The sequence below is a fragment of the Rousettus aegyptiacus genome, unplaced genomic scaffold, assembly GCF_014176215.1.
Source record: "Rousettus aegyptiacus isolate mRouAeg1 unplaced genomic scaffold, mRouAeg1.p scaffold_m13_p_3, whole genome shotgun sequence".
In the NCBI taxonomy this organism is placed as follows: domain Eukaryota; kingdom Metazoa; phylum Chordata; class Mammalia; order Chiroptera; family Pteropodidae; genus Rousettus; species Rousettus aegyptiacus.
Window position 1 is genome coordinate 115,350,668 of NW_023416306.1, and position 12,744 is coordinate 115,363,411.

General features: G+C 39.3%; 1 protein-coding gene across 2 annotated transcripts in view; it reads left to right on the plus strand.

The window, feature by feature from the left end:
* Window positions 1-274: 274 nt before the first annotated feature.
* RTF1 (RTF1 homolog, Paf1/RNA polymerase II complex component) overlaps window positions 275-12,744 on the plus strand; it is a 42,134-nt gene continuing 29,664 nt past the window's right edge. Inside the window, exons 1-2 of one of the 2 annotated variants that reach the window (XM_016152267.2) lie at window positions 275-469; window positions 10,673-10,783. In XM_016152267.2, coding sequence (XP_016007753.1) covers window positions 275-469; window positions 10,673-10,783 — 306 coding nt within the window. Of the gene's footprint in view, window positions 470-10,671; window positions 10,784-11,847; window positions 12,114-12,744 lie in introns of those variants that run through there. The other variant, XM_016152268.2, reaches the window with a different exon arrangement.

Here is a 12,744-nt window from a genome sequence, read left to right on the forward strand (position 1 = left end):
AGTAGAAAGGCTCCTCAGAGCGGACCCAGATGCTTGTGAATCCAGTCCACGAAAGGTAGACAGCCCACGAAGCTTTGGCCCCGCACCCGAGATGCAACGATGCCTTCCAAGAGCCAGCGCAGGGAAAGGCTAAACGGTCTAGAGCCGGAAACCCAGCCCGGCGCTAGTCCCTGCCTCTCACGCTGCGTCGGGGGCGGGACAGGGCGGGGCGCCGAGCGCCTGCGAACGGCGTGCGCCGAGCGGGGGCGGGGCTAGGGGGCGGAGCGGAGCGCGCATGCGCGGTCGCCTTTGTGTGGGTCGAGCGGCGGCGGTGGCGGCAGTGGCGGTCCCACTGGCAGGCGGGCTAGAGGGGAGTCCGGGCGGCGTCCGGCGTGGGAGCCGGGGGACCACCATGGTAAAGAAGCGGAAAGGCCGCGTGGTGATCGACTCGGACACAGAGGACAGCGGCAGCGACGAGAACCTGGATCAGGTGAGGGCAGGCCGCGGAGGCGCGGGCCGGCGGAGCGGGAGGGCTGAGTCCGGGCCACGGGAGCCGGGAACCGGCCGGGCCCAGGGCCTGCCGGCCCGAGCGCCCGGCCCGCCTCGTGCCCTGACCGCCGCTGCTGCCTCTTTCCTGTCCTCCTTGCAGCTCCCGGGGCCTTCGGGGTCCGGCTGGGGCCTGGAGACAGAGCCCGAGGACTTGGCGCCTTGGGCGGGGAGGCGGGGCAGGGACCAGGCTGGTGGGCCTTGGGTTCGGGGGACTGAAGGGATCCGTGATCTGCCGGGGCCAGATTGGGGCGACGGTCTGCAGGCCAGGCTATCCGGGCCCAGAGAGATAGGAAGTATCACCCGCCAACCCGGGAAGCTGGTAGGTTTTGGAGGAGGTGTAGGGGGTGAACGTGGGGCTTTGGGGGGTGGAGAGAAGATGCGGGCTCTAGAAGATCAAGTTTTTCAGACAAGGAATGTGGATGGAGAGGAGAGACATTCGTAAATGTTCCGGAGAACCTCTGCCGGGCTTGGCGAAGAAGACTTAGCTGCTGGCACGAATCTATTTGGCATCTGTGGTCGTTCTTAGTTGAGAAGAGCCACTGATTAGATAGATAGATGTCAGACTGAAGAAAACTCGTAGGAGGAGGAAAGAGTGCAGAAGTAGAGAAATATATAGGGCAGCATGGAAGGGACTATGGCCGAAGCCTCTTTGCCATTTTCATACAGCATCCCAGAATTCTTACTTGGAGATTGTGCAGGAACTATTGAAAGAAACTTTTGATCTCAGTGTCTTGGGGTTACTCAAACTGTTTGTTTATATACTATAGAAAATACTGTAGGGAGGAAACTGTCCTTTGTAGCAGTGCTATAGTGATACGAGAAGATACAAAGAGGGTTGTCCCTACCATGTTTTGTGAACAAATGATATAAAGAATATGAAAGAAGTAGCTTTATAAGTTAAACGAGGAGAGTATTGAACTTGGAATCTGAGAATTTGAGTTCTAGGCTGGGCTATGCCGCTTGCTAGCTATGTATCTTTGACCATAACTAAAATGTAGATATAATACCAGCCTTGTATATCTAATTGGGCTATTGTAAAGATAATGTAAGAATGTTGGTATATGCACTTGCAAATAAAACTTTTGTATAAATGACTTCATGGGGTCCCTTTGTATTAGGCCAGAGATCTCAGGACCAAAATATTAGGGTATGAAAAAGGAGGACTTTAAGAGGAGAGACTAGAGATGTGTTGAAGAGGACTATTTTGAAAATGGTGTTTTGGGGTGGAGAATTAATGGGATCTGTGGAGAATTATCAAAGGGATACAAACCTTATTTTGGGTTAAGAATCGAAAGCAATAGTCTCATTGAAAGACTCCTGAAATTTAAAAAAATATAAAAATATACATTCTTGACTGTAAAAGTTTGGTTGATAATTTTAGACTAACAGGGGAATTAGACCTCTTTTTTTAAATTTTTTTTTATTTTTGCTATTTTTCGATCAGCAATATAGATATCTCCAATAACATCAGCTACCATACATACTGCCTCGAGTGAATTAGTCACCTTAATTAGGTGCTTTATTTAAATTGCCAAGTTTTAAAATTATTGTGAAGTTGGTATCATTTTCCCCATTTTACATATGAGGAAAATGGAGATTGAAGGATTAAGTTACCTAGAATTACACAACTTTTAAGTGGTAGAGTTGGAATTTGAACCCAAACCTGTGTGACAACAAGGCATATACTATACCAACTTAATCTGTTACACTTTTTAAATTTTTCATATTGCAGAATAAGAATGATATATCTTGGCCATTTTCTGTGTTGCTGGAATTCATGTCTGTAAAGTGCATTGAGTAGGTTAGAGAAAATTGATATATCAGTTATAAAGATTATTTGGGGGCCTTCCTTGGTAAAGTACTCTCAAGACATCTATTCTCATGACGAATGAACTAAAGCAAATTATTCTGTCCTTAGTGATTTTCCACAGAAGTCTGACAAATGAAATGAGTTGAGAACTTCCTTTTGTGGTAGATCCACAAAGCTATTCTGAAGTAGGAATTGGAAGTGATTGCAACTTTAAACCCAACTCTATTTCTAAAGTGACATTAGCATGTAATATGTAAGTAATACCTAATGCATTTTAACAACAATTTCAACTTCCTCTTCTTCAACCGCTTATTGGCATTCTTTTATCAAATGGGAATCACATCAAAATTCCCTTTCTCTGCACATCCTAAGAGAGGCACCAGTGCCTTCAATCTATCTCTCTTTTCAGCACTGTGCCAGAGCTGTCAGAGGAATCAGAGAAAGATCTCTGCTCTCTAGAAGTTTTCACCAGAATCCTCAGAACAAAACTAATGCAACCTGGGCCTTTCCTGACCAAGATGCCTTGGGCTGCTCCATTTAGTTCCGAGTCTTCATTGGGGATATAACATTGTTTTTGCTCTCTAGTGTATTGTCATTGTGGAAAAGAACAAACCATGATAAATCTTTGTCTAATGTGAGAGTTGAGAACAGTTAGTAAGAAGATCCTTTATCCCTGGGTTTTCCAGATGGGAATCTAAACCATCATGTCAGAAATATCCCTAACTTGGTCCTTACCAAAGGTGAGGCAGGTGAGGCAAATGAGCCTTCTACGGTGTTTTTTTGTTTGTTTGTTAGTTTTTTTTTTTTTCTAGGGTGGGAGAAGGACCACCTATGTCAGAATTTGCCTGGGTTGCTTATCTAAAGTGTACTTTGCAGGGGTTCCCATTCCAGACCTACTGAATCCTACCCTCATGGGATAGAGTCCTAGACTCAGCATTTTTACCAATTGCAGCCCAGGTACTTATTTATGTTAATGATTGAGACCACACCACTGTCTGTATGCCAGTTAATCTTTTTAGTTAGACATTTTAAGTAGTTTGGGAGAGAAATGCCTGTCTTGGCCAGTGTGTGCAGGTATAACTGAAAAACTTAACAGTGATGTTTAACATTGTAAAGCTGCTGGTTCTGGATTCGTGAAGCTATTTGAATTATTGAGATGCTTTTTATTGAGGCCTATTTCTTTTTTCCTTTTTGATGGGAAGAGATAGGTAGTAACTGAATTGGAGTTGTTTAAAATTTGTTTTAACATTCAGTGCTTTTTAAACTCAAACCTCTGAGAATATGAAGGATGTCTTTTAGCATGTGACCTTATAGTGACCTTACTTTTTATGTTGACCACACCCTTTCTCAACATTTTAAAACCGAAAATCATGAAGATACTTGCCTTTGGCATCTCTTGGGGGGAAAAAAAGAAAACAGAATTTGAGGCAAACTTAGGCTTTTTATTCTATCACGTGCCTCCACGGAGATAATATGTGTCACTCTTCATGGAATAATATTTATGCAGTGGGTCCTAGGAAATGAAAAGTATCCAAGATAATAAAGGAGTTCTCTATTCAGATCAGTACAGCTCAGTGTTTATAAAAACTTTACTCTGCCTTTCTCAAGAAAAAGAAAATTGAGCTACATGCATATTGGGTTGCTTTATTGATAATTTCCTTTCATATTTAAAATGATTATGTTGCCATGTCCAGTTTTTCTCTGCTTATCCTACTTGAAGTAGCAGTAATTAAGTTTGTCTTTGAGATAATAGACCCCCTAAGTATTTTCTAGGAATTATTTTTAGACATTACATGTAAAAAATATTATTGTTATAAAGTATCTTTCCATAAACCTTCCCCATTAAAGTTGGGAAATTTAAAAGCTGTGCATTTTAATGTAGTCTTTTTTACATTAGAGCAGTGTTTAAAGCCTGGATTGAACTTGTGAGATATGTCATTACTGACTTCCAAAGTTTTAAATTTGTGTCATAATGTTTCATGTAACTTGAAGTAACTCATTTGGTAATTTCACTAAACTTTTATTTAGAAATAGTGCCAGGAAGATTGAGTCCCATCTATTGACACTGGTTCTGTTCGTGTACTTATGGCTGCCTTCCTAAAGTATAAGTTCCTGAAGGGCAGAGATTGTTTATTTTTAAATAAATGTGTTGGACAGTGCTAGACACTAGGGCTCTTGGCTGAACAAAATAGAAGCAGTTTCTACCTTCAAGGAGCATAGAGGAGAGAGATAAAGTAGAAGAGTGAGAGAGGGAAAGAAAGGAGGGAGGGGCAGAGGCAGGCACTGCACAGAGAGTCATTTTACTATGTCTCTGTATGAAGGGAGAGCAAGAATACTATGAGAGCATGTCCATAGAACATACACTAGCCTGGTGGAAGTGACATTTAAACTGAGACATGAAATATGTGTTAGGGAAAAGGAGATTAAGAGTACAAGGGAGTGTTGGGTGTTCATGGTTGAGGGACCAGCATGTACAAAAGCATTTAAGCAGGAAGGACCTAGCACCGTTATGAAACCAAAAGAAGCACAGTGACTGAAATATAACTAGTTGGAGAGAGAGTGGTACAAATGAAGCCGCAGAAGTGGTCTGTTGGACCTTTCGAGGATGGAAAATTCAATTTAGTGGATCACAACCAGCATTAAAAAATAGAAATGAAATAGAATCAAATAGAAAACATCAAGTGCGTCATACCTAGTAATAAATATTGTTTTGTGAAACTGTGTTTCATGTATATACATGTATACTGGGTCTTGTATTCTGGGGTAAAAATGTTTAAATCTACTGGCAGGGCCATCTTGGCAATCTTAAGGACTTTGGACTTTATTCTGAGGGTAATGAGAAACCATTGAATGATTTTAAGCTGAAAAAGGTAAGGGGATACCAGTTAGGTGGCAGAAGAATCCAGGTGAAAGAAGGTAGAAGAGCATAACATAAGCTCTGCTAGAATAGAAGCTCCTGGAAAGCAGGGCTGTTTGTTCACTGTAGTATTCCTGTATCTAGAACAGTGCCTGGCATGCAGGAGACATCCTGTCAACATTTGTTAAATGAATGTCTCACTTGAATTGGTATGGTAGTTATAGAGACAAGAGAAAGTAATATTCAGGATATAAAACTGAGAGGGCTCACTGACTGATTGGATGTTGGGGTGAGGCTCTGGCATGAAACAGGGAACCCTGGAGGAAGATCTTGTTTAAAGGTGAAGAGTTCACCTTTAACTCACATCATGAGTTCAGTCTTAAATGTGTAGTTTAAAGTTGTCTATGAAATATCCAAGTGGAGACATTAACTAGGTAGTTATATAATGTTTGCCTGACACAGAGTAGGCACTTAGTAAATCTTTGTTGAATAAGCAAATGATACTTGGCAAATGCTACTTACCAAGTTTTCTAACGTGGTTAGAGTAGGATCACTTACAGAGATAAAGGACATTGTCAATTTGGGGTTCTTGCTCCAGCCCCTCTGCTGTAATAATGATATCCCTTCTTTGAGGAGTAGAAATGGGTATTAGTTGGAAAGTATATTAGGAGAGAGAGCTAAGTAAAAACAAGTTAGCAATAGTAGAATTTCTTAAAACTTTTATGTACCTTTCTTTTTGAATGAGTTGGAAAGTGATTTTATTTTGTCAATTCTGTAAAATTGTGGGCATTTATATTATAGTGTTTTATCTACAATTGTTTTACTGGAATTAAAAGGGTAACTTGCCACATTTAGTGCCAATCATGTGAAATGTAAAGGATTGGTATACTGCCACTTTGGAATTATTGCTGAAGGGTTTTGTGTATATGTTAATTGTTTTGATTTGTTTTCTTTCTTTCTTTCTTTCTTTCTTTCTTTCTTTCTTTCTTTCTTTCTTTCTTTCTTTCTTTCTTTCTTTCTTTCTCTATTTCTTTCTTTCTTTCTCTATTTCTTTCTTTCTTTCTCTATTTCTTTCTTTCTTTCTTTCTTTCTCTATCTCTCTTTCTTTCTTTTATAAAAATAGTACATTCTTGTTGAAACTGTTCAGACAAAATAAATACCTCTCTGTCCCAAAAACATACTACACACATTGGTTCTGTTCCTTGCTCCTGAAAATTGACCAGTATCCACTGTTAGAATCAAGTTCCTCAACCAACAGTTCTGATATGAAAGAATAGGAATTAAATCTCAAATTTAATTATTACTCTTTCCTTAGCATGTCTTAAGTACTTCTCTTTGTCTGTGCAACTACTTAACCTCATCCAGGTGACCAACCACTCTGATGATGCTACTGTAGATTCCTTCTGACTCTTCTCTCTTCTTCCATCCTGGCCTGTCTAGTCTGCTCCTTTGGCAGTCAGAATGCTCTTTAGAAAACCCTCAGGGGATGGTTACTCTCCTGTTTAATAAAACCATTTGATGGCTCCCTACTGCCTTCAGATAAAAACTAGGCTTCTGATCCTGCTTTATAAACCTCAGAATGATCTGGTTTCTTCTTTCCTCTAACCTACCTCATTCCATTCTCCCCCTTGCCTGCTAAGCCTCAATCACATTGGTTTTCTTTCAATTACTTAACTAAAGCTAAGCTATCATCAGCATCAGGGCCTTAGCCATTCCATCTGGAGGTCTTTGTCCAGAAAATTGCACGCTTCTTTCTCCCCCAAAGTTTCTAGTCTCAGCTTACATGCCACTACCTCAGAGAAGCCTCCCCTGATCGCCCTATCACAAATAGGTTCCCCATTCACTTGATTCACTTCCCTTTTAGCACTATCACTAAATGTAATTAATTGTTTATTTGTTTATTGTTTGGCTCCTTTTCTTGATTTTAAATTCCATGAGGTCGACTGTGTGTCTTCATGATTTTCTATCCAGGGCTTGGTAAATAGTAAGTACTAGGAGCAGAGTGAACAACTGTCCTAAAACTAGGAGAGTGCTGAGCACACCAGGATGTTTGGTTACCTTAGGTGGTACTAATTACTTACATTAATTATATTTGTGGAATGAATAAATGAAAAAAGAGTTCAGCATGCTAATGGCTATAAAAAAACCTCAGAGTGTATCCATACAGGCCTTTATTCTCTTTTTTCTGGGGTACAGAATATGTATCCCACTTACATGTGATCATGGGAGGTCTGATAAAGAGATGAGATTTAATTTCTTTTAAGTAAGAAGGAACTAAGTTGCTTTATTACAGGTTGATCCTAACATGATATCACAGAAAATATACTATTTGTGAATGATAGTGTTGGGGAATTAAATCTAAAGGTTTATGAGTCTTGTAATCTTAACCATAATAATCTGTTTTAATAAACATTACCTCGGTGCAATTAAACTTACTTTATTATAGGGTCTCAGTTTTGGCAGCCCAGTTTTATGTTAATATGGCTTTTGGGCACTGTTAATGAAACTGCTCTAGAAACCAGATATAGCATCCTATACAGCCGTACCTCTAGATATTGGGCATTGGCATTACTTTGAGTAGATCTTTAGTTCAGCTTAAATTTGATATACCATGCTGGTACTCCACACTGCTGCTATTCCCCTAGAGGAATTCTGAGATAAGTGAAAACTGGATGAGGTGAAATAGAGAGATGATGTTGAGAGAGAACTACTGGACACACAGAAACATTATCTCAGCAAGTAGGGTACAGTGTAGCAGGCTGGTAGGAGAGAGCTGTAGATGGACCTACCCTCTGTATGAATCAGCTTTAGACTGGCTTTTTTTGAGTATAGGCATTGAGTAAATCAACCCCCACAGGTAGTGAATCTGATGGTCTCTTTCTGTGTGCAGTGTTGGAAAGACCTTTATGTCGCACATTGGTCTATTCAGCTATACCTACAAGTCCTCAATAAAATATAAAGGATTTAACTATAAAGGGTAGTCCTGCCAAGAGGTCCACCAGTAACTTCCTATACAATTCTCAACTTCTAGAAAGGATCTTTCACACTGTTAAGAGGTCTTTGCTGTGTCCATACTATTGTTAATATAGTATTTAATAGCATAAAAGAAGAAGGACTGTACCTATCAGATGCATTTGTTCCTTGATGAAGGAGAGCCTTTTGTTAGGTTTTTAATATGGAGCGGAATTTCTTTAACAGAAAGGCAGTGCTAACATCTTAACACTTTAGTTATAGTAACTTTTAATGTAACAGTTAATGTTTCAGGGAAAGATTTGGTTGATAGTGTATTCAAGTCCATGTTATAATGAGTTAGTATCAAAACAGAATTTTGGCATATTCATGAACCTCAAAGGGTCAGGAAAGAGATTACCTACAGAAGTCTTACTAAATTTTATAAGTTTAGATCAAGGTAATGTGGAAAAAAAATAATTAGAAAGACTGTATACAAATTATAACCCAGTGATCCCAGTCCTAGGTATTTACCAAGTGAAATAAAATCTTATGTTTACACAAAAAACTGTACATGAACATATAATTGCCCTAAAATAGAAAGAACCCAAATGTTTTTCAACTAATAAGTGGATAAACAAAGTGTGATATATCCATGCGATGGAATACCACTTAACAACAAAGGAGTAAACTACTGATACGTGTTGCAACATGAATGAATTTCAAATGCATTATGCTAAGTAAGGAAGCCAGACTCAAAAGACTACATACTGTATGATTTTATTTATTCAATGATAGACAGATCTATAAGGACAGACAATAGGTCTATGGTTGCAGGGAATGGGGAGAGGAGTATGAAAAGCACCAACTTCCTGAAAAGGCCGAAGATCATAAGAACATTCTACTTTTTCATCCCAAAACGGTAACACCTATTGACCAAATGCAAATTATAGCAATATTTGGAGTGTTGATGGAACTGTCCATATATCTTGATTGTGGGAGTAAACTATATGCTTGTCGAACTCATAGAAATGTATATAAGAAAGGATAAAATGTACTATATGTCAATTATACCTCAAGTTTTTACAAGACCATAAACACAAATATTGCTTTAATTTGTATTTGATCAATAGGAGTTACCATTTTGGTATGAAAAAGTAGAGTGTTCTTATGATCTTCAGCCTTTTTAGGAAGTTGGTGTGCTAGCTCTCTCTAATGAGTAACATTTCATGACTACTTATGAAAGAGAGCATGTCAGCTGTTAATCTGAGAAGGTCATTTTCTCTTTCTGGCCAAGGAAGGTATACTCCTAAAATAGAAAGAGACTGGAAGAAGAAAACAAATACTTTGTAGTAGTCTATTATTTTAAAATCAATTTTAGCACTTGACTTATAATTATATAGCACCATTATCATCAAGGAATAATACTGCTAGTTTTTATTAGTTGTATTTTTCCTTTTTTGGCAGAAGGGGAAATATTTTAGACTTGTAAACCGTGACTGAATTAAGAGCTAGGATTCTAGATGCCCTGGTTTGAATCCTGGCTCTATCATGTACTAGCTATGTTACTTTGGGTAAGTTATTTAACCTCTTCTGCTCTTTAGTTTATCTTTAAATGAGAATGGTAGTGATGCCTACTTTAAGGTTATTGTGAAGATTAAAATGTTAGATGCTTAGAAAAGTATCTGGCATCCAGTAAGTACGGTATAGTTGTGGACTGGCATTGATATTAAGGGAGAGGAAGAAGCAGAGCAAGTATCCTTCTGTTGCATTTGTAAGTGACTGGGCTGAGTTGGAGAGAAGTAACAGGAGAAGGGAACCCTATGAGAGAGCAAATTCTGGTTGTAGCCATGACTTATTTAATAGCATATTCCTCCTTCTCTAGTCTCTCTTAAATCACCAGGACGAGGCAGAAGTGGTGAATGGGAACATTAGGATTGTCGAATTAGGATTCTAATGTGGTGGCCAGCACATTTACTGCTTGTCAGACCCTGGAGATTACCACCATAAATATACTTTTTTTTTTTCTGGTTTAAACATTCAAAATAAAAAATGCCTTGTGGTTTGTCAGTGTATTCCAGACTGACAGATTGGAATAATGCCAGTTTTACTATGAATTACAGAAAGAGGATACTCAAAGTGTTGGTTAGCCATACCAGTAAGAACAGTGAGCAAATTACCTTTGTAAACGTTCTTAACAGTAATTCCTGAGAATCAGTACTTCTCTGGCTTACAGAGGAAATGGTGGTAATTTGAAAGTAGCCTCCAGTTCAGTTTTATAGTCACTCTTCCATTTCAAACATATATTTGCCATTAAGAGGGAGAGAACAGATTTTGAAGACATACTTCTTTTAGCACTTAGGAATACTGGCAGTTGGTTTGTGCATGTGCTAAAAGTTCCCATGATGATGTTCTTCAATTGAAAACGCAAAGAGGTAGAAGAGATCTAGGGAGGATGGGCATTCTTTTATTCTTGAATATTTCTTCTCTGTTGAACAAAACTCATGTTACTACTTCTGCCCTATTAGGAGCTCTTGTCCCTGGCAAAGCGGAAGCGCAGTGACTCTGAGGAGAAGGAGCCGCCTGTGAGTCAGCCTGCTGCCTCCTCAGACTCTGAGACATCCGACAGTGATGATGAGGTAGGTGTGGATAGGCTAGACCTGTGGGAGTGACAGGTATTTGAGGGTCCATGTGTTGGTGACTCCTGGTGGTCTCTTTTCCTTAAACTGAGACCTATAGCCTAAGGTCTACAAGAACTTCTTAGGAAAGGAAAACTCTTGAATTGTCTTGTTCCTCGTACTGCTGGTTACTTAGTGTTTCTGAAGGGCATTTGTGGACATTTTTTAGTCTTGTTTTCAGCCCTGCAGCAGCAGAAGGGGCACAACTTGTTAGTCATCATCTTTTTTATTATTTTTTTCTCATCTTTTTAAACCCACTTTCATGTTAGAAAACAAATTCTATTGAGAATGCTATATTTTAGTGGGAAATACTTTAGCAAGACAAGAAGCTTTCCTGTTAGCAATGGAAGGGTATGTGGTTTAGGAGGATTTTTTTTTTCTCTGATGGGAGCAACAGATTCCTTCTCACTCACAGCACCTCAAATCAAGTGCACAGATGTCAGTCGGTCAGCTACTGACGTGTTTCAGCACAGAGGAGCCTGTCCCCACAGCACTACATATTCATAGGGTGCTATAGGCCTCCAAGATCTAGCTTGATAGTCTTCAGAGTACATTGCCATAAATGCTTTGGTGAGCAAGTAAGACCTGTATAAGGATGCAGGTCCACAGGAACTACCTTTAAAAAAGTATTAAGTTCCACTGCCACTTTAGTACAGACTTGCTGTGGTACTGTAGAGCCAGCCTATTCCTGTACTTTGGAATTATTTTCAGGCTGTATTGATGTATAGCATAGGTAAGTTTTATTTCTTCCATTAGTTCAATGCCAGAGAGAGCCATTTGTGCCTGAAAGGGTCAATGGAACCAAAAATAAATTTCCGAAGTCCAATATTGAGTCCTCAGTTCTCCCTCTCCATGTTAAAAACTTTGTTTTTTTATGAGTACCATAAATTTTCTTAATCTGACCACTGCTCCAAAATTCAGTAACCAAAACCACGTTACCATGACAATCCCCTATGTTCCTTTCTTTCCATCTTGATTTCTCATTCCTACTGATCCTCAGGCCACCTTTCACTCCCTCCTGACAGTCACTATTATGGTGGTCTACGCCTTACCCAGCCAGTTCCTGCTTGGTATTTCCAATCAATCCAGCGCACATCCCTGTTCATGGAGCAGCATTGACAGCTTTGATGTTCTGTTTCTGACCTTGTCGGAACGAAACGGGGAAGGCTTGTGGGACAGTGTTTATAAAGTCTGCAGTGGTGTACAATAATGACCTAGGCCCTCACATTCACTTCCCACTCACTCACTGACTCACCCAGAGCAACTTCCAGTCCTGCAAGCTCCATTCACGGTAAGTGCCCTATACTGATATACCATTTTTTAATCTTTTATGCTGTATTTTTACTGTGCCTTTTCTATGTTTAGATGTGCATAGATACACAAGTATTTAGCACTGTGTTACACTTGCCTACAGTATTCAGTATAGTCATATGTCGTTTAGGTTTGTAGCCTGGGAGCCATAGGCTACACCGTATACCCTAGGTATGTATAGTAGGCTGTACCACCTAGGTTTGTGTAAGTGTATTCTGTACTGTTTGCACAATGACAAAATTACCTAACGATGCATTTCTCAGAATATATCCCCATTGTTACATGACTGTAATTTCCTGGAGAGAGGCTGGGTATCATCTTTCTGTTTAATCTTACAGTCTTAAGAAAGTATTTTTAACAATGTGCTTATTTTGTTTTATAGTTCCACTAAAATAAAAAAAAAATGTTTTTTATTATAATAAAATTTAATTAACATCTAGAACAGTAATTACTAGTGCCCTGTATATGCAAATTAGGAATGATTACATTCTAATTGACTGTAGTGATGTTCTTTTAATCTTAAATAATTTAATAAACCTAAAATTGCTTTCCACAGCAAGAGGTAGCGAATATGTGAGTTTATTTTTTTGTTTGTTTATTTTTAATAGAGA